The sequence below is a fragment of the Rhineura floridana genome, chromosome 10 (genome assembly GCF_030035675.1).
Source record: "Rhineura floridana isolate rRhiFlo1 chromosome 10, rRhiFlo1.hap2, whole genome shotgun sequence".
NCBI classification, from domain to species: domain Eukaryota; kingdom Metazoa; phylum Chordata; class Lepidosauria; order Squamata; family Rhineuridae; genus Rhineura; species Rhineura floridana.
In genome coordinates this window covers 15,416,181-15,435,589 of record NC_084489.1, presented here as the reverse complement: position 1 = coordinate 15,435,589, position 19,409 = coordinate 15,416,181, and the positions used below count along the sequence as shown (strand labels likewise).

Genomic DNA, 19,409 nt, shown 5'->3' with positions numbered 1-19,409 from the left:
AAGTTCAAGGAGCGTATCAATGATCTTGACAACAAGCTCTCTGGAGAGGAACCATCTTATTTCCATACAGCAGCTAATACTCTTATAATTCCGTAGTCATATCAATAGCTTAAGCATGAAGTCACATGTTAACAAGAAAGAGGTACCCCATTGTTGCTGGTCAGTTCGACCTGGATGAAAAATTTGTTCCAAAATTAAGCATGATGTAGATGTGGGTGAGGGAAGGGTATGTCAGCAGAGACCTGGTACAGACTGTCTGCATACCTTTGCAAATTAGGAACCAGCCTTATGAATGCACTTGCCTTCTGCCTCCAGACCACTTCTCATTCCTTCTCTTCCAAGCATTAACCATGGTTATACATTACATGTGCACTGAAGCCATGCTTCATGCAAATGATTTCCCTATAACCTTGGTTTGTTACCGCTTCAAACCATGATTTCAGTCTCTGGCTTTTGAAGGAATTTGTTAACCATTGATTACAGTGCAGGAGAAATTGCTTATGGGAAGAGATAAAGGGCAGCCTTGAGGATGGCTCCAATTTGCAATCGGACAGGTTTATGCCTGCATTTTCTGTTATTGTAGTCACTCCATACATCCAACATTCTGTCTCCAGATTTAATTATTTCTGGTTAATGAGAGATGAGAAAAAAATTAAAAGCAGGGGCAATGGCAGATAAACAGAATGGAATGCAAAAAAGTTTTGTTTTAATATGAAATGTTAGATGATTGTTTTACAAAGTTATTGCCCTTATTTCATTTTAATGATAGATTGCATTTGATAGAACCATATGTTTTTGTATATTGACTTAAGTTTCTAAATTGTTGTGAGACACATAGATACTACTTTAAGCCACAGTCCTGCCTGTTCTGATTTCAGTGAGTCGGTATACAGGATTGAGTTTCCAGTGTTCAATGTGATGGACAAGTCATTGCAACAAGTCTTGTAATAAAATATATATATTGAAATGTTAAACTCTGAAACTAAAATAAAACCGTAACAATTCAATTCCAATATAAGAATATAATTGCAGCTTTTCATTCTGTAACAATGAGATATTGTATCAAAATCTCACTAAGCATCTTATTTTTGTGCATCCACACATGCCAATAAGTGAATCATGGTGCCTTTCCCAAGCCTTGTATGAACAGGATTGGGGTAAGGGATCTCTTACTTGCATCACTCAAGCCCTGCTTGCAGAGAGCTTTAGAAAGTAAATTCTGTGCTTCTCAGGCAATATCCAAAGTGAGTGCCTTCAGTTCAATGCAATTAAATCTCCTAATGCCTTGGAATATTTGGCTTTCGTTTAGAATTCTTGGAAATTAGCTATATTGTAATAACTTTCTCATTAATTTCTCATAATTAAAAATTTGGCATTATTTCGCTACTAAATATTTTGTACAAAACACTGTGAGGGCTATCCAGTGTTTGAGCTTTTTAAATAGCAATTTCAAAGAAATCCTTGTAATTGGTTTTTCTTTGCATAAACATTTAATTTATAGACAGAAAACTCTTTTCTGTATTCAAATATTTATACAAAATCATTATCAATATAGGTTGCCTGAATTATTTTTTTTGTTCCAGTTCTGCACTTCCATTTCTTGCATACTTGTAAACAGACTAAATTAGTATTTCTTAGTCTGCATAATTTGATTCCTTGATGCTTTCTCCAGCTTTCACCACTAGATAGTGCCATAACTGAAGACATCAGTTAATGTGGCGTGAAGGGCTTAAAAGAAAGAGGTAAAGATAGCTTTTATTGCACCAACTCTCATTGTTTATATATATAAAAAAGCATTTCAAGCTTCTGAAACACATGTAGGTATTTCATCAGAACAAAAGCTGTTATTTGGCTGGTATTTCAGGTCTTTGTAGTTTTTAATAAAGACTGTTTTAAAAATAATTGCAGAATGAGCACATCCTTTTCCCTTGGCAGTTCCATTGGTGAAAAAGAATATGCTGTTGAACTCAAAGAATACCATTCTGGGGCTCATAATGATGCAGCATTCTCTTGCTGTTGAAGGCTTCCTTCATCTTCTTGGCACAACATCAATTCAGATTGCAAAATTCTGCAGCCTGATCGTCATTTTTTATCACATTGAATGGGAGTAATCTAATAAATGTGATACTTTTCACTGAACCAATGTGAGCCATAAGCTATCTCTTTGTTAGGCAAAAGTCATTTGAACCTTTCCTGAATCTTATTTGTTTGTCAATGCAAGGTGAAAAGTATTAAAACAGAGAATCCTATTTATACTTTTGCTTAGATCATCTATGCCTGATGGAGAACCTGTGTGTTCAACTTGTGTTCAACAGCTTGATGACTTCTTTATACCAGAGTTGGACCAGTAAAAGATACCATACTTCTGTAGTTGAATATGCCATAGATAGACCATTTTGTGGAAACCCACAACATGGAAACTTGATAAAATGAATGTAAGCCTGTTAATTCTGGTGAAACTCAGCCATGCTTCTCCTCTTCCTGATCACAAGCTCTTTAAAAAAGGATGTTCTCACAAACAGCAGATAAGGTGGTAAACTGGGTTTCTGACTATTTAACTTTAGACTGCAGGTGGGGAGAGTAAGGTTTTTGTTTTATACCAAGGTGCATTCAGTGGGCTGGATCTAGACTGAATTAGTTGCACTTGTTCCTTATTGAAAACAATATGGAAAGCTAGTTCCCACTGAAATAATGGGATGAAGTCCTCACTAACTTTTCTCAGTGACTGCAATAAAGAGTAAATGCAAATAATTCAGTGTAGATCCAACCTGTTGAATGCTATAGATAGATCCACACACACACACACACACACACACATATATATATACACACACACAAGAGGCTAATTCTAATACAAGAGGCACCCCCAATGGCAAATGAGCACGTATACTCATGAACCTACACAACAGGTGCCCATGTTCACCTTTTACTCAAGTGTTCCAACAGGGAAGACAAACCATCTGTGTTTCAGGATTAGTTTTATAGCTTTGGTGTAGGAAGAGAGACACTTGAGTAAAAGGTGAATGTGGGCACCTGTTGTGTAGGTTCATGAGTATACGTGCTCATTTGCCATGGCATGTGCCTCATGTATTAGAATTAGCTACCTCGAATAGAAACTTCATTTCTGCTTATGTGTTAGAATGCCTGAGATGCATAAAAATTTACTTTTAGAGAATAGAATGTGTTTCTGTGAAGTGCTGCTTACTTCTGTTTCATGCTCTTTCTCTGACCATTTATCTTTCTGCTTGCCTAGCTTTCTTCCTGGTGTTGTGTGTTTGTAATTATGCTGATGCAGCTGCATGTTGCTGGGTTCCTACATTTGAGTAGTCAGTCCTAGTCTATACTGAAATGTTTCTCTTTCCTTTGCCTATGTGCCAAAATGTGTGTTTCCCTTTCATTCAGTTTACATTTCAAAAAGGTAAAAATAAATAAAATGGCCTGTATATTTCTGAGCTCAGCTTTTTAGAAGTTAGCCCTTTGACACTTTAAAATCTAATTTATTGCACTATGAGGTTTCATTGCTTATTCTCCATCAAAGCTTAAGGGCAAAAGTTTACATTACAGTTGACACGCTGTTGACACCAAAAACAGTATTCTCATGTTGAGCCATTCCCCATCTCAATTGTAAAATTAGCACACTTAAAGCACAGTTCTGTGTATGTCTACTCAGAAGTAAGACTCATTGAATTTATTGGTGCATACTGCTAGGTAAGTGTATATAGGATTGCAGCCTTAACAATGTTGAGACATCATGCTAGCCATTCGCAACCATACCCAGTGACAGCCAGTACTATGTTATAAGAGTGACTGAGTATAGACAATAATTTTTTTTTTTAAAGGAATGTATTTTGGTTTTTGGGTGGTGCATATTTTTCATTGCAGTGGTGTTAGTGTTTGGATTGTATGGCAGTTCCTACGTTTGCCTGATAATATAATTATATGTTTATTTATGGTACTACTTGGTACTGAAAGTATTGCTGTGCACATTCACTTCAGCACAGTGGGATTTACTTCCAGGTAAACATGTACAGAATTGTGCAGTAAGGCAGATAGGGCCAAGTCTCATGTTACTGCGGTAGATTTTTCACAAAGGGAGTTTACTGCATCTTTTTTCTGTTGCAAAGTGGCTTCATGGAAGACCCTCTATGTGGAAGAATTTTTATCCTATTAGAGATGCTTTTTAAACAATTTCTCCAATGTGCTGGCTTTTTTTGTTCCAAGTGGAGAATGTTTCACATGAAATGAGAAAATCTCTACTGGAGGATTTTTTCTATGCCAAAACAACAGCATCAATTTCTGGTTTTTAATACAATTCTCTAGTCATACCATTTTTTTATTTTAAATTATTTTTTATTTATTAAAATCATTTACGTTCCACTTACATGTCTTAAAAAGAGATCACTGTCAGCTAAAACACCTACAAAAGTAACATAAAATGGAAAAAAAAAGCTTAAGACAAAACCAACATATTGTCATGTGCATATCAAATTGTCAGCAGGTTGCCATGTTAATTATACAGTGCCCATGCCAAATGCACATCTAAATAGCAGTGACATTGTTCACATGTAACGCAATGCCAAACTATGGCTTGGTGTGATCCAACAAGTGTACTGATGCAGAGTGAAAATTGCAGATGCTTTGTTCCTCTCCTATTGCTGTGGCAATACTGGGAGGTAACCATCATTTGGCTTAGTGCTACTTGTGAACCTGGGCTTGTGGTTTGCCTCGCTCCACACAGACCATGAGCTGTAACCATGATTTGTTTGTGGGAGACAACCCCATGCCAGGTTTGCATATAATACCAAGCCATGGCTTAGCTCCTGGTAGTACAGCATGAGCAGGGGAAAAATGGAGCAGCTGTGAATTTCGCTGTGTGCACTAGCACTATTGCTTGTTCATGCTTAGCCATGGATTAACTTAGCTTGGCGGGCAGATGAGGCCAGTGTTCTCACCCATCTTCTAACAACCTGAAAAAAGGACACCAGTTGAGCTGTAACAAAGTTTTAAAATATATATTATATGGCAGCATAGTTATTCATCATTCTCATAGAAGAACCTGCTCTTATAATTAAATAAGTGCAGCCATTCTAAATATTCTCACTGACTCCAGAAAATTGCAGCCAAACATTAGGTTAAGTAACAAGGGAATTGCTGGAGAATTACCTCTACACATTTTTGTTCAGTTTTTTAAGAGTTGAGAGATTTTGATTTTTGACACTAAACAGGAACCAGAGCCAGTTCCTTGATTTCTGAGTTTTGTTGTGTTAACATGAGAACAAATGTTGCTCTTTCTAGGTTAACTTTATAATTTGCCTTTAGCTAGTTAATTCAGTGAGAACATGGCCTATGTATCAAGATAATTTAATTCTCTTTTGAGATTTTGCCATATTTCATGCATATAACCTCTGCTATTTCTCATTTTCTGCAGCATTTGAAGAGCTTGAGAAGGCTCTCAGTGCAGCCCAGAGGACTGAAGAAGCACGCAAGAAATTGCAAGCAGAAATGGATGAAAAGATCAAGGCTGTAGAAAAAGCAAGTGAGGAAGAGCGTGTGAGTCTTCAACAGGAATTAACAAGGGTGAAGCAAGAGGTGGTTAATATTATGAAGGTAAATGCTGGGTCTTCTGCAAGGTAAATTGCAGTACAACTGGTAACAACTCACTATGAAATCAGAATACATCATGTTAATATGAACAGAGCTCAATTTTCCCTTGTTGTGGGGGGTGAGAAGTGCAGTACACTATTTGATTAGAAATCAACCTTGCAGCTTTACACTGTTCCACTAGAGCCTTGATTCATGCAACAAGGATGTTTGTTTTTAATTATGCTTTCGCCAGTGGGCACCAGATCACCCCCAAGTGGGTACTGTCTTCCCTTGCTTGTGCTTGAGGCAGGAAAGAGTTAACACTCCAGTGGACTGTCACTGCGGCCCCTCCCACGTTTGTTTTTCCTGCCTCTACTGATTTTGCCTTCTCTGGTGATGGTCCGTTGGAGTGTTAACTCTTTCCTGCCTCAAGCACTAGCAAGGGAAGACCGTACTTGGCTGTGTCCTGGTGCCCCCACAGAAACACCTTTCTGGTGAGTAAAATGGTTCCTTCTCTGTTGCAAAACTAAATATCAATAGGAATTGTTTGAATCTCTGTAAGGAAGAAAAGGTGTGTGAATTCTGAAGTACTGTATTAGGCAACGTCCAGAAACATGTAACTGAGGTTGCAATGCTCTATACACTTATCTGGCAATAAACTCCATTGTATGTAGAGGAGCTTCCTTCTGAGTAAACATGCATAGGATTGCACTGTGTAACTTTAGTCCTTCTGCATTCATGTTTTAGAGTAAGCCCCATTGGATTCAGTGGGTCTTCTGGGTAAGCATTATTAGGATTGGGTTCTAAGGGCCTATTAAAAACTTAACAGGAAGACATGAATAATTCATAGCGCAGTTCTCTACATGTTCTTAGATGTCAGCCTCACTGAGGTCAATGGGACTCATTCCATAGTAAATCTCTATAGGATTGCAGGTGCTTTAATTGGAAGTCTTTTTGTGGGTCTGTTTTTTTAATTCACCAGTATTTCTTACAAGAAAGCAGTATGTTTAGTCACAATTGCATTCCTTACTTTCCATTCCCTTTAAGCAATAATATAGTAGCACCTCTGTTTATAGGATAGTATTAGACCTGGACCTTTACATTTGCAGAAATCTTCAGAAGAACGAGTTACAGAACTGGAAAAGTTGCATAAAAAGGAATTGGCTAACAAAGAACAGATATTAAATGACAGATTACAGACTCAAGACCAGGCGCTCCAGGAACAAATGAAAACTGCTCTTGTAAGTGCCTCTTAAGAGCCATACGGATCTAGTGTGTGTATACTTGTATTTGTATGATAAACAAAGCTAAATGTGAATAGGAAAACACTGTTTATAAACATGCACATGGATGTGTATCAGGGAATCTATAGACCAAACAGATAATATATCTTTATTTTAAAGATCTAGATTATGTATATACCACCCTTCAGCAGAGTTTCCAAAATAAAATGTAATAAATAAGCACATATTATACAAGCACATTAAAATACATTATAAAGCCTCAGAATAAAAAGGTATTGCCTGGTATCAAAAGAACAACATTAGTTGGAGGAATTCAAATGAGGTCCTCCCCCCACTGAGAAGGCTGTTTCCTTGGTCACCAACTTCCTTACCTCAGAAAGTTGGGCACCTGGAGAAGCGCCTCCAAAGATGACCTCAATACACAAGCAGATTGGCATGGGAGTAGATGTTTTTTCAGTGCCTGTGCCCTGAACATTATAAGGCTTTAAAGATAAGCATCAGCAATTGTGCTTGATAGCCAGTAAAGTTATTTCAGTACTGGTGAGATATTTTACCACTGATTTGTCCCAATGAACAGTCAGGTCTCTATTTTTTAAACTAACAGTAGTTTTTAAATAGTTTTCAAAGGAGGTTCCATGTACAATGCATTACAATAGCCAATCCTAGATGTTTTAGACATGCCTGCAAAATCAAAAAAGGGGTCAAAGACCAAGATGCTGGAAAATAGGAACTTTTATTATAGATAAAACCCAACGCGTTTCAGCCTGTTACCTGCAGGCCTTCATCAGGGGATAATAGCTTATAAGATTATAAGACCAGCAAATCGCTTTCTGTACTGTGTCAATATCAAATGTCTCAGTGCAACATAAAGTGGAAGTCTTAACGTTTCGCATGTTTGGGGGATTTTGTTTGTCCTAAATGTTTCCTTTTGAGTTTTTTTTAGTTAGCTTGATTTAATTAAAAGCCAGAACGTAATGCATAGGAATGGATAAGATAGTTTCCAGGGAGAACTTGTCCAGATTTCATTGTGTTGTGTTATTTATTGTAATAAATAATAAAAAATGCATCCTCTTCTCTTCAGTCTTCCCTGTTCAATGTCTACAAATGCATGTATTGTTACTATGCAGGCCTAAGTCTGTTAGGGTGAAGCTTTCCTCCATATCATAGAGCAAATATGCTTACATACCAATGGATAGATAGGAAAGGTTGCAATTTTTGTCACTGGAACCCTTTCCCCTGGATCCTGTCACTACTGGCCATGCAGGTATGTATGGTTAGACAAGGACCAGTAGATTAACCCCCAAATCTACATTGCTGCAATTTCTTCATTCCAATTATCATTCTCTGCGCACAGAAGCATAATTTTCAGATTCCTTACAGTTATGCGAAAAATTTAAAATTACAGGATTTTTGAGCCCTTTGTGTACACTTTTTTAAATGTATGAAAGAATGAATACTCCTAGGGCTGCTGATAGATCAGTGACTTTATGGTACTTTCTTTTTTAAAAAGTCATAATTCTTGACACAGGAGAAGTGCCAGAGTGAACATCTACAGATCATGCAAGAAAAAGAACAACAGGAATCATTAGCCTTAGAAGAATTGGAATTGCAGAAAAAAGCAATTCAGTTGGATTGCGACAAAAAACTAGAAGACATGCAGCAAGAAGTAGAAACCTTCAAAACTGTAAGTAAAAGATTTGGAACTTTTGATTTCTTCTATTACACAAATCTTAAATGTAAACTGCACATGAGGGGTATGCATATCTGTAATCAGGGCTACTGAGAGAAATTTGGGAAGTGTGGCTCTTCATATTCTGGCCCATGATCTGTGATGCATTCAACAGACAGTGGAATCAGTTGAGGCAGATGACAAAGGGGACTATGCCATTTGGCGTTCTGTGAGGCAGATAACAAAGGGGACCATGCCGCTCGGTGTTCTGTGGTCCATGCCTAACACAATGGGACTACATAAATGTGTTGTAGCATGAGAAGAATAATCTGACCTCATGTCTCCTGTTGCTGATGCACCTTTCTTTGCCTTCCTCTCCTGCTTCCCTTCATGGGCACAGAAGCAGAACACAGGAGGGATGTGATTGTCACACTTGTGTTAATTATCAGGATTCATGTCTAGGAGTCAGTTATACAGCTCTTCCTTTTTGCGAGCTACTGCTTCCTTAGGCTCCCTCTTCTAGGAACTTTAAATGATTCAGAAGGTGAATGTAACCTTTTTTCAGTAGTAGCCAATGTTTTAGTCCAAAAAACCTGTGTGCCTTGGAACCTAGGTGCTTGTGGACTAGGCCATAAGGATGGGGGTTAGGGTGGGGAACAATGCCAGAAGCAGTGGTCCTATTTATTTTATATTTATTTATTTATTGTATTTGTATACTGCCCCATAGCCGAAGTGCTCTGGGTGGTTTACAGCAACTAAAAACATCAAAAACATACAAATTTAAAACACATCTTTTAAAAACAATTTAAAACACAATTTAAAAAATTTAAAACAATTTAAAAACCACATGCTAAAATGCCTGGGAGAAGAGGAAAGTCTTGACCTGGCGCCAAAAAGATAACAGCGATGGCGCCAGGCGCACCTCATCATAAATATCATTCCATAATTTGGGGGCCACCACTGAGAAGGCCCTCTCCCTTGTTGCAACCCTCCCAGCTTCACTCGGAGTAGGCACCCGGAGGAGGGCCTTAGATGTTGAGCGTAGTGTACGTGTAGGTTCGTATCGGGAGAGGCGTTCCATCAGGTATTGTGGTCCTAAGGTGTGTAAGGCTTTATAGGTTAAAACCAGCACCTTGAATCGAGCTTGGAAACATACAGGCAGCCAATGCAAGCGGGCCAGAATTGGTTTTACATGTTCGGACCGTCTGGTCCCTGTTACCAATCTGGCCGCTGCATTTTGCACAAGCTGCAGTTTCCAAACCATCTTCAAAGGCAGCCCACATAGAGTACATTGCAGTAATCTAACCTGGAGGTTACCAGAGCATGGACAACTGAAGCCAGGTTATCCCTGTCCAGATAGGGGCATAGCTGGGCCACCAACCGAAGTTGGTAGAAGGCACTCCGTGCCACCGAGGCTACCTGAGCCTCAAGTGACAGAGATGGTTTTAGGAGAACCCCCAAGCTACGAACCTGCTCCTTCAGGGGGACCTTCAGGGCAACCCCATCCAGGACAGGTTGGACATCCACCATCTGGTCAGAAGAACCACCCACTAGCAGCATCTCAGTCTTGTCTGGATTGAGCCTCAAGTCTGACAGGCACCCTGTGCAGGTGATGACATCATGCCACTTAGACCTCTATGAGAGTGTACAGTTGTGGGTGATTTCTCTTCATGGGGGTTGGGAGACAAGGGCCAAATGCTGCATTGTGTCCCCCAGCTGGCCATCATTGGCCTAGTCAAAGGCTGGACTTAGCTCTTCTGAGGAAGATTTTCCTTAAGGGTTTTATTCTCTCTGTTCTCTTAGTTATTCTTGGAAGACTCAGAAATGGTTCTTGTCATTGTTATTCAGTGTGCTAAAATTTGAGAACCCCTATTCTTTGTCTTTTCCCCACCTTAATGAGAAAAGTATGGTAGTTCTGGACGGTTTCCTCAACTTTAGGCCCAACTTTGCCGCCCTGGGCTCCTACCGGGAAGAAGGATGGGATATAAATCTAATAAATAAATAAATAATACTCCCCCATTTTCTTCCTATTAATGAAGGTTACATATAATTGACACTTCCTAAGGGCACAATCCAGCCAAAGCTGAGCATTTTGTCCCAAATATCTGAAAGACCAGCTCCTTCCCTACTGACCCTCTTGGTGTTGAGATCAGCAGAGGGGGCCCTTTGGGTAGTTTCCCCCACCCTTAGAAGCTTGGCGGTTGGTGGCCCGGGAGAGGGCCTTCTCTGTGGCAGCCCTTAAGCGATCCCGCTGATGTGCATCTGGCAACTTCACTGTACAGCTTTCGCCAAATGCTGAAGACGCACCTGTTGACCCTGGCCTTTGACACCTGAGATGCATATTTTTAGGACCCATCCTATTTTCTGTGATGTTTAGGTTGTTTTTGAACTGTTTTAATTATGTGTGTTAAAAAAATTTTTAACCTGCCCTGTAGTAGCAAATTCAGAAGAGCAGGGTCCCTTCGTGATAGTCACAGCGACACCCCTCCCCCTTTTTGCTGCTGGGTTCAGAATGAGATCCTTGTTAATGCATTCTGCCACAACAACTGATGTCCCTGGGAGCCAATCTGCATGAAAGGGGAGAGTGTTTCCTGTTGCGAAGAGTCTTCACAGTGGCCAACTCACTCCCTTTTCATACAGATTGGCTGGTAGGATGCTGGCACCCTGCTTGCTAAAAAGTAAGGGGTCTAAGCCCCCCCAAGACCCTGGATAACTACACCCCTGTCGCTCTGGGTGAAGGGTGGGCTTGTTGTTGTTGTTGTTCTTGTTAATAATAAAAATAATATAAGTTACTGATTTAAATGGAAGGCATCAGTAGGATTTGAAAGTGCTTAATTTTAGATGGATATGTCCTAACGCTTTGGACTCTATAGATCATAGTAGTAATTCCATGAAATGTATTTTTGAGTAGGAGTCAAATGTTTTAATGCATAGAAAATGTGACTGATGCTATTTTTTTCAACCAATATTTTAAACAGAGAATTCTTGAATTGGAAAGTTCCCTTGCAAAGTGTTCACAGAATGACAGAAACCAGTTGGAGGACCTCATTGCTCAAATAGAATCAGAACAAAACAAGCACAATAAAGAAATCACTGACATGGTTGAAAAACATAGAGAAGAGCTTGAGGATGTGAAACGGCAAGAACAACAAATCTGGACAGAAAAACTAGATATATTAACACTACAGCAGCGGTCAGAAATTGATAAATTGAAAATGCAGAATGAAGAAGTGGCTAAAGTATTGAAAGAGAAAGAGACACTGTTTCATGCCCATATAGAAGAGATGAATGAAAAAACTTTAGAAAAGCTTGATGTGAAACAAACTGAGCTAGAAGCTCTCTCTTCTGAGTTATCAGACACACTAAAAATTCGTCAGGAACTTGAACGGTGTCTGTCAACATTAAAAGATGATGCTGATAAAGCAAAGCAAGAGTTTGAGGCAAAGCTGGAGCAAGAAAAGAACCATTATAAGGAACAAGTTGAAACAATCTTTAAAGACAAGGAAGTAACAGAGAAAACATTTGAAGGAGAAATTAGTCGACTCAAGCTACTTTTGGAAGCGAAAGAGAAATTCCAAGAGGAATTGGAAGAGCAATTGAAAACCCTGAAGGAATCTCTAGTAAAGGCTGAAACTGAATGTAAAGAGAAGTCTGCCAAACTAGATAGCCTTTGTCAGTCCAGGGAGAACAATGACAGGGAACAGGCAAGCATTTGTGAACAGAAGTTAACAGATGCTCTGCAAAAGCTGACAGGTGTTAAAGCTGAAAAATCACATCTTGATGAGCAGTTTGTAAAAACTGAAACCCAACTGAACGAAGTCAGAACTGAGTTAGAGTCTCAGATATCCCAGGTACATGATCTAAAATGTGAACTTGAGAAGCAAAAGAGAGAAAATATTCAGAAAGTCTCTTTTTTGACAGAACAGTATGAATCACAGTTAAGAGATCTTAGAGAAGAGGTCAGTCAGACAAAGAGTCATTTTACTGATAAGGAAAATGAGCTTGAACAATCCGAAGGGCTCTTGAATCAACAAATTGACAAACTTGGACAGCAGCTATCAGCCAAAGAGGAAGAAATAAGTGCTGTAAAACGTGAATATGAAATCAAATTAAAACAACAAGAGACACAAATGGAGAAAGTTAAAACAAAAACAAAGGAAATGCAGGAGAGATTCAAGAAGAAACTTTCAGAGCAGGAAGCAAAACTGAAAAAGGAAATGGAAAACAAACAGTTGGAATTTAGTCAGAAAGAGAAGCAATTCAATTCAAAAATGCTGGAAATGGCTCATGCCAGTTCAGCTGGAATCAATGATGCTGTGTCAAAACTGGAGATGAGTCAGAAGGAGCAACTAGAAAGTCTGGTTGAAACTCACAAACGAGAACTAGAAGAAGTTGTCCAAACCTGGGACAAGAAGCTCAGTCAGCTGGCTGAAGAACTTCAGGAAAAGCATGAAATGGAGCTACAAGAAAAAGAACAGGAAGTAGGAGATCTGAAACAGAAACTGATCATTATTAGTGCTGAAAGCGAGGACAAAAATGCAAATGTTACCCGGTTAAAGGATGAACAGGCAAAGAGGGACAAATCCTTGAATGAGCTGCAGGGACAGCTACAGCAAAAATTGGCTCAAGTGAATATTTTGACACAAAGAGAAACTGACCTGAAAATGCAACTTGAAAAACTAGAGGTTGACCTTAGTTTGTCTCTGAAGGAAAAGGTAGCAGTTCAGGAGCAGCTTAGTGAAATAAAAGCAGTAGGAGAAAAAGAGAAGAATAAAGTTAGTGAGCTGGCAGATAGATTGAAAACAGCAGATGAACAGCTCAATGCTCTAAAATTGTCACATTTTAAGGAGTGTGAGGGTTATGAGAAAAAACTGGAGGTCCAATATTTGGAGCTTCAACAAAAAAAAGCAGAATTTGAGACGTTTGAAAAGGACATAGCTATACAAATAGAGGATTACCAGCAGAGAACAGAAACTTTACTAGAAACAAAACTCACTGAACTCTTTGAGAAATGCAATGAAAAAATTTCTTTGGCAATTTCTAGAGTTGTATACTGTCATCATTGCACAACAAAAATTAAAGAAGCAATATTAATTAAAACCTGTAAAATTCCTAACCTAGAAGCTCAACTTAAACAAATAACAGAGAGTCATGATACTTTAACAAGCTGTTTACATGCATCAAAACAATACTTGCAAGAAAAGGAAAACTTAGTAACTTCTATGAAAGTGGATATTGAAAGACTTGTAACAGAAAAAGAGCAACTGCAAAAAGAAGGAGGACACCAGCAGGAAGCAGCAACAGAGAAGGAAACTTGCATCACACAGTTGAAGAAAGAATTATCTGAGCATATTAATGTTGTCACTTCCATGAGGGAGGAGCTAAATGAGAAGAATTCGGAGATCAATGACTTCAACAAGCTTGTCAGTGAATTAAATCTGAAGCTTGAAATCAGCAAATCGGAAAAAGATGCTGCCACAACTTTGTTAAACAAGCAGCACAAAGAAAATCAACTTCAGTTGTTGAATGAGGTGCAAGAGTTGTCTTCCAGAGTTGAAACACTGAGTCAAGAAAAAGCAGCTGCTCTTGAACAGGTAGACCACTGGATGAACAAGATGTCAGAGTGGAAGAAGAAAGCCCAGTCAAGGTTTACGCAAAATCATAATACCATTAAGGAGCTGCAAAACAAAGTTGAACTGAGTAATAACCAAACTAGTGAAAAAGAAGAGGAATTGAATAAAATGAAGGAAGAGTGTGATAAACAAACCAAACACGTAGAACATTTGAAAGGCTTACTGGAACAAAAGCAGATCAGAAGAGAAAAACAAGAGTCTGATTTGGTTGCTGAGTTAAAAATCCATATAGCAAGAATTGCTGAGCTAGAAGAACACATTGCTCGGAAAACAGCAGAAAATGATTCCTTAATGGATGAACTCAAAAGGCACAATGAGCAGGAAAGTGAGCAAAAAAAGCTGGCACAAGAACTTGAACAGACTCAGGTAGCAGTTGTGGAAAAGGATAATAGGCTTAAGGAGATGGAACAAAAAGTATTAGTTTTTGAAAAGAAAATGCAGATGATGGAAGTTGACCTTGGGGAAAAATCAAAAGAATATGAAGAAACAAAAATGGCTGTAATCAAAAGCAAAGAGGAAGAATTAAAGGGTTTAGAAGAGAGGCTTACTTCAGAAGCCAGTGTTAAAATAGCAGACCTGAAAAAAAAGGCTGAACAAAAAATTGCTTCTATTAGGAAGCAATTGACAGCTCAAATGGAAGAAAAGGAACAGCAATATAGACAAGACATGGAAAAACAGTTAAAGCAAAAATTGCAAGAGAGAGAAAACAAGATTATGTCTTTAGAAGAAAAAGTTAGATCGGTCAATTTGGACTTAGAAAAGGAGATGATACAGAAGGCAGAAACCATAAAAGTTTCTACAGAACAAGACAAACTGTATGCATTAGAGAACATGCAACAGATGTATGAATTGAAAATTGATGCTTTACAAAAAGATTTATTGGAAAAGGAGTCATTAATAAAGATGTATGATGAGGAACAAAAATCAAGTAATGTTTTAAAGCTAGAGGCTCAGAATCAACAAGAAGAACTCGTTAAAAAGGAGCAAAAAGATTGCATGCTCATTGAAAACCTTCAACAAGAACTTGAGGACCAAATTAAGAAACATGCATCATTGCTTGAGCAACATACAAAGAAAGATGGTGACTTAACAACTATCCGAGAAGAATTTAAAACCAAAGAGCAAACTATGGAGGGTGTGATTAAAGACTTGCAGGAAAAGCTGCAAGAAAAGGAGAGAGAAAGGCAGTCTTTGCAACAAAAGATACACAGTCTTGATGAGGCTTTAACAAAAGAGAGAGAATTGCACGAAACTGAGATGAGAGATACTGTTTCAAAACAAGATGAAAAATGGCAGGAACTCCAACAGCAGCTGGATGAAAGAAATGGTCTTATAAAAGATTTGAAAGAAAGTACAGAAGAAAAAAATAGATCAGTCTTTCAGCTTCAGAAACTGCTTGATGATCTGCAGATCCAACAAAAAGATTTGCAGGCTAAACTGGAAGAGACTGAGCGGGAGAAACAGAAACTTCACAGGGATGTGAGTAAGCTACAGAAAGATTTACGGACCTTGCGGAAGGAGCATCAGCAAGAGCTAGAGATAATGAAGAAAGAATTTTCAGAAGAAATGGAACAAAAAATAAAGTAAGCTCTAATTGTAATCTATAAAATGTCCAGTAACCACTTATATGAACAGTAACATTGTGTGAAATAATACAAGTTAGCATTATCCAACTTTATACCTGAACAATAACTGCTGTATATATGAAGCCTATACTATTCATGTATTATTCATAATCAACATTGGAAAAATTAATTCTTCACAATCATAGCAAACTGTGTGGAAAGCTAGGTACTGGCTGGATTCCGGCATAGTTTAAGAAGTCTGAATGAGCCTTGCCTTCTCCCCTCAACAAGCATAATTTCCTGGTATGGATACAACAGGAAACTATAGCTAATTTGAGCCTTCCTGGTTTCATTGGTCATGCCTGAAGGGAGAAGTGCTGGGTCTGCATGTCTGGGCAAAAGCCTCATCCATATTTTGGTTTATTAAGTCAAAGTTGGTACAGAACATTGAGTCTTGGACATTACGGTGCCTTGCAAAAGTAATCAGACCTTTGACCAATGCTCTCATATTACTGAATTACAAATGGTACATTGTAATTTTGTTGTGTATGATATTTTATTTTCAAACACTGAAACTCAAAATTAATTATTGTAAGGTGACATTGGTTTTATGTTGGCAGATGTTTGTAAGAAACATAAAAAACTGAAACATGTTGCTTGCATAAGTATTATACCCCTGTGCTGTGGAATCTCCCAGTTTACACAGATGAAAAAATTTGCCATATCGAGGACGCAATTACCTTACCACTGTTGAAGGATCCTGAACGAAAATGAAGACCAAAGAGCATTCTACAGAAGTGAGAGATAATGTAATACAAATGCATAGATTAGGAAAAGGGTACAAAATAATATCCAAGTGTTTGGATTGTTGGAAGTGGGGCAACAGCCGCTCCTGTTTTGTCCTTTTGTTTGTGTTCCAGAAGGGAGATAGAGTTAGGGTCCTCCAAGTGGCTAGGCTTGATTACCTTTACCTGTGATGCTCTGACTGACTTCCTTCCGTCATTAGACTGATAAGTCTTAGGGAAGCTTATCTGCCTCTCCTCCTTCTGCCCTTTTCTCCCTTCTCTTATTCAACTGTCTGAGAGAGACACCTTTGTTTATGCTCTCTCCTAAGCCATGAGGGCAACCTCCAAGCCTGGGCGTTGTGCCTCCAACTTAGTTAGAACTAGGTATGCCTTTCTATCTAATATGTATTTCTATAAATAAAGTAGCTTTTCTTATTTTACTAAGTCTTAAGTCTCAGTGATCACAATGCAGGGTAAAAGCCTGCTACTTAGGTAAACGCACACACTGGCACACACGCATTTCAGGCCGCTGAGTTGCTCTGCTAACAAATATACAAATTTACACAACATGAATATCCCAGTGAGCACAGCTGGATCAGTTGTGAGAAAGTGGAAGCTGCATCACACCACCCAGGCACTGCCAAGAAAAGGGCGTCCCTCAAAACTCGGTGCTCAAACAAGGAGATGTCAGACCCCCACCTGCGGTCTGGTCTCGTAATGGATCTTTAGTCTCCTCCACAGATTGCTACGTAGTGTCTGGGCACTTATAGGTCACAACCCCCCTGTATCTTTCTGCCTTTAAAGATTACATCCCTGGGTTGCTTTGGATACCTGCTGCTGTTACACTATCCCTTCACTGCTGCCACCATTGATACTGTTCCCAGCTTTGGTATTTGCTCTGCCAACCCTTCTGGTCTGTAATATCCCAGCCAAGAATCAGGCGTGTTAAACCAAAACTATTTATTTAATAACACAAGGAATAAACAAGATTACTATAAGTTCAGTCAACATGCGTGTGGTTACATATAATAGTTTTCTCTTTATATCTCTTAGTCTTAAAACCTGCCTCACTACCCGCCTAACCACAAATCCACCCCTCCAAAACACAGAACCAACAACTAACCAACCAAAGTATCATTCTCACATTTATACCTTCAATCACCCAGATGCTTGGCCAATCACAACTCAGCATTCCTCAACATTCCAACACATGTACTCCCCCCTCTCACTCACTCTACTTACCACATTTACCCTACAAAACCGACACTTACCATAATTACTGTACAACATTTACAGGAGCATCACAGGAGACTTGTGAGAGAAGCCACAGGGAGGCCAACCATCACTTTGAAGGAGCTACAGAGTTCAGTGGGTGGGATTGGAGTAACGGTGCACTAGTCAACCATATCAAGAGCTCTGCATAACACTGGCCTGTATGGGCCAGTGGCAAGAAATAAACCTTACTCAAAAAGTACCATCTGAAAGCACATCTGGAGTTTGCCAGAATCCATGAGAATGCCCCTGCTGCGATGTGAGAAAAGGTTATGTGGTCAGATGAGACCAAGATAGAACTTTTTGGCCAAAACTCAAAGTGCTATGTTTGTTGCAAACTTAACACCTCCCATTCCTCAAGACATGCCATCCCTACACTGAAGTATGGTGGTGGCAGCATCATGCTGTGGGGATGCTTCTCGTTGGCAGGAACTGGGCATCTTGTTAAAATTGAAGGAAGGATGGATGGAGCAAAATACAGGGAAATACTGCAAGAGAACCTGCTTCAGTCCACTAAAAAACTGAAGTTCGGGAGGAAATTCACTTCAGCAGGACAATGATCCCAAGCGCAAGGCCAAAGCAACATTGGAGTGGCTCAAGAACAAAAAGATGAATGTTCTACAGTCGCCCGGTCAAAGTCCTGATCCTGCTCCCATTGAGAATCTGTGGCGCTCTTTGAAAATTGAGGTCCTCAAGTGACATCCAACCAACCTGAACGACCTGGAGTGAATCTGTCAAGAAGAATGGACCAAAATCCCTCCAATGTTGTGTGCAAAGCTGGTACATATGCTGTTATTGCAGGAAAGGTGACTCTACCAAATATTAATGTGTGGGGGTTGAATACTTTTAGAAGCAAAATGTTTCAGTTTTTTCGTTTCTTACAAACATTTCACAACATAAAACCAATGTCACTTTATGATAATTGATTTTGAGTTTCAGTGTTTCAAAATAAAATATACAGAACAAAATTACAAAGTACCATTTGCAATTCACTAATATGAGAGCATTGGTCAGGGGTCTGATTACTTTGCCAGGCACTGTATATTGTGTTCTGGAGTATTCACTTTGGAATGTTTTGTATATTGGAAGTTTTTACTTCTGTTCTCCTGTGCATGGAAAGATATCAGGTGGGTAAGTACCTCCACCTAGCAGTTGGAGCCAGAAGAGCACTCTTGATTTTTGCAGGAACTTCCTATTCTGTGTAGCTCCCAGCTCAGTTCTCTTATGCCTGCACACACAACGGTTGATCGCTCTCTCTGCTCTATGTTCAGGCCTGTATATTTGTCTTTTGTATTGTCTTATATCCTTCCTGTTTCCTCCTCTGACTTTACCCCCCCTTGTTTTAAAACAAAAAAAATCCCCCCCTCTCCCGGAGCTCTTCTGTGGCATGAGGAAAACAAGAAAGGGATTTATCTCCCTTGCCCACCAGAACCATGCAGGGGTGGGAAGTTGTAAGGGACGGTCTACGGGAGGACTTAAAGCCATCTCCCCTTCACCCGGACCAGCTTGTTACCGCCCCCCCCCGCCAATCTCATTATCAGTGGAGATGGAATCTGGCAGAAACGTTTGAGGCACCAACGCTCCTTTCTCGCCTCACAGCAGCAGCGCTCTTTGCACAAGCCCCAGGAGGAGTCCTTTCACCCTCCTAAGCCAAGCCG

General features: G+C 39.3%; 1 protein-coding gene across 4 annotated transcripts in view; it reads left to right on the top strand.

The window, feature by feature from the left end:
* Window positions 1–19,409, top strand: part of GOLGA4 (golgin A4) — a 108,945-nt gene that overhangs the window by 27,010 nt on the left and 62,526 nt on the right. For all 4 annotated transcript variants that reach the window (XM_061585891.1, XM_061585889.1, XM_061585888.1 and 1 more), the window contains 4 exons: window positions 5,429–5,607; window positions 6,693–6,824; window positions 8,356–8,511; window positions 11,475–15,712. In XM_061585891.1, the coding sequence (XP_061441875.1) occupies window positions 5,429–5,607; window positions 6,693–6,824; window positions 8,356–8,511; window positions 11,475–15,712 (4,705 nt within the window). The remainder of the gene's footprint in view (window positions 1–5,428; window positions 5,608–6,692; window positions 6,825–8,355; window positions 8,512–11,474; window positions 15,713–19,409) is intronic.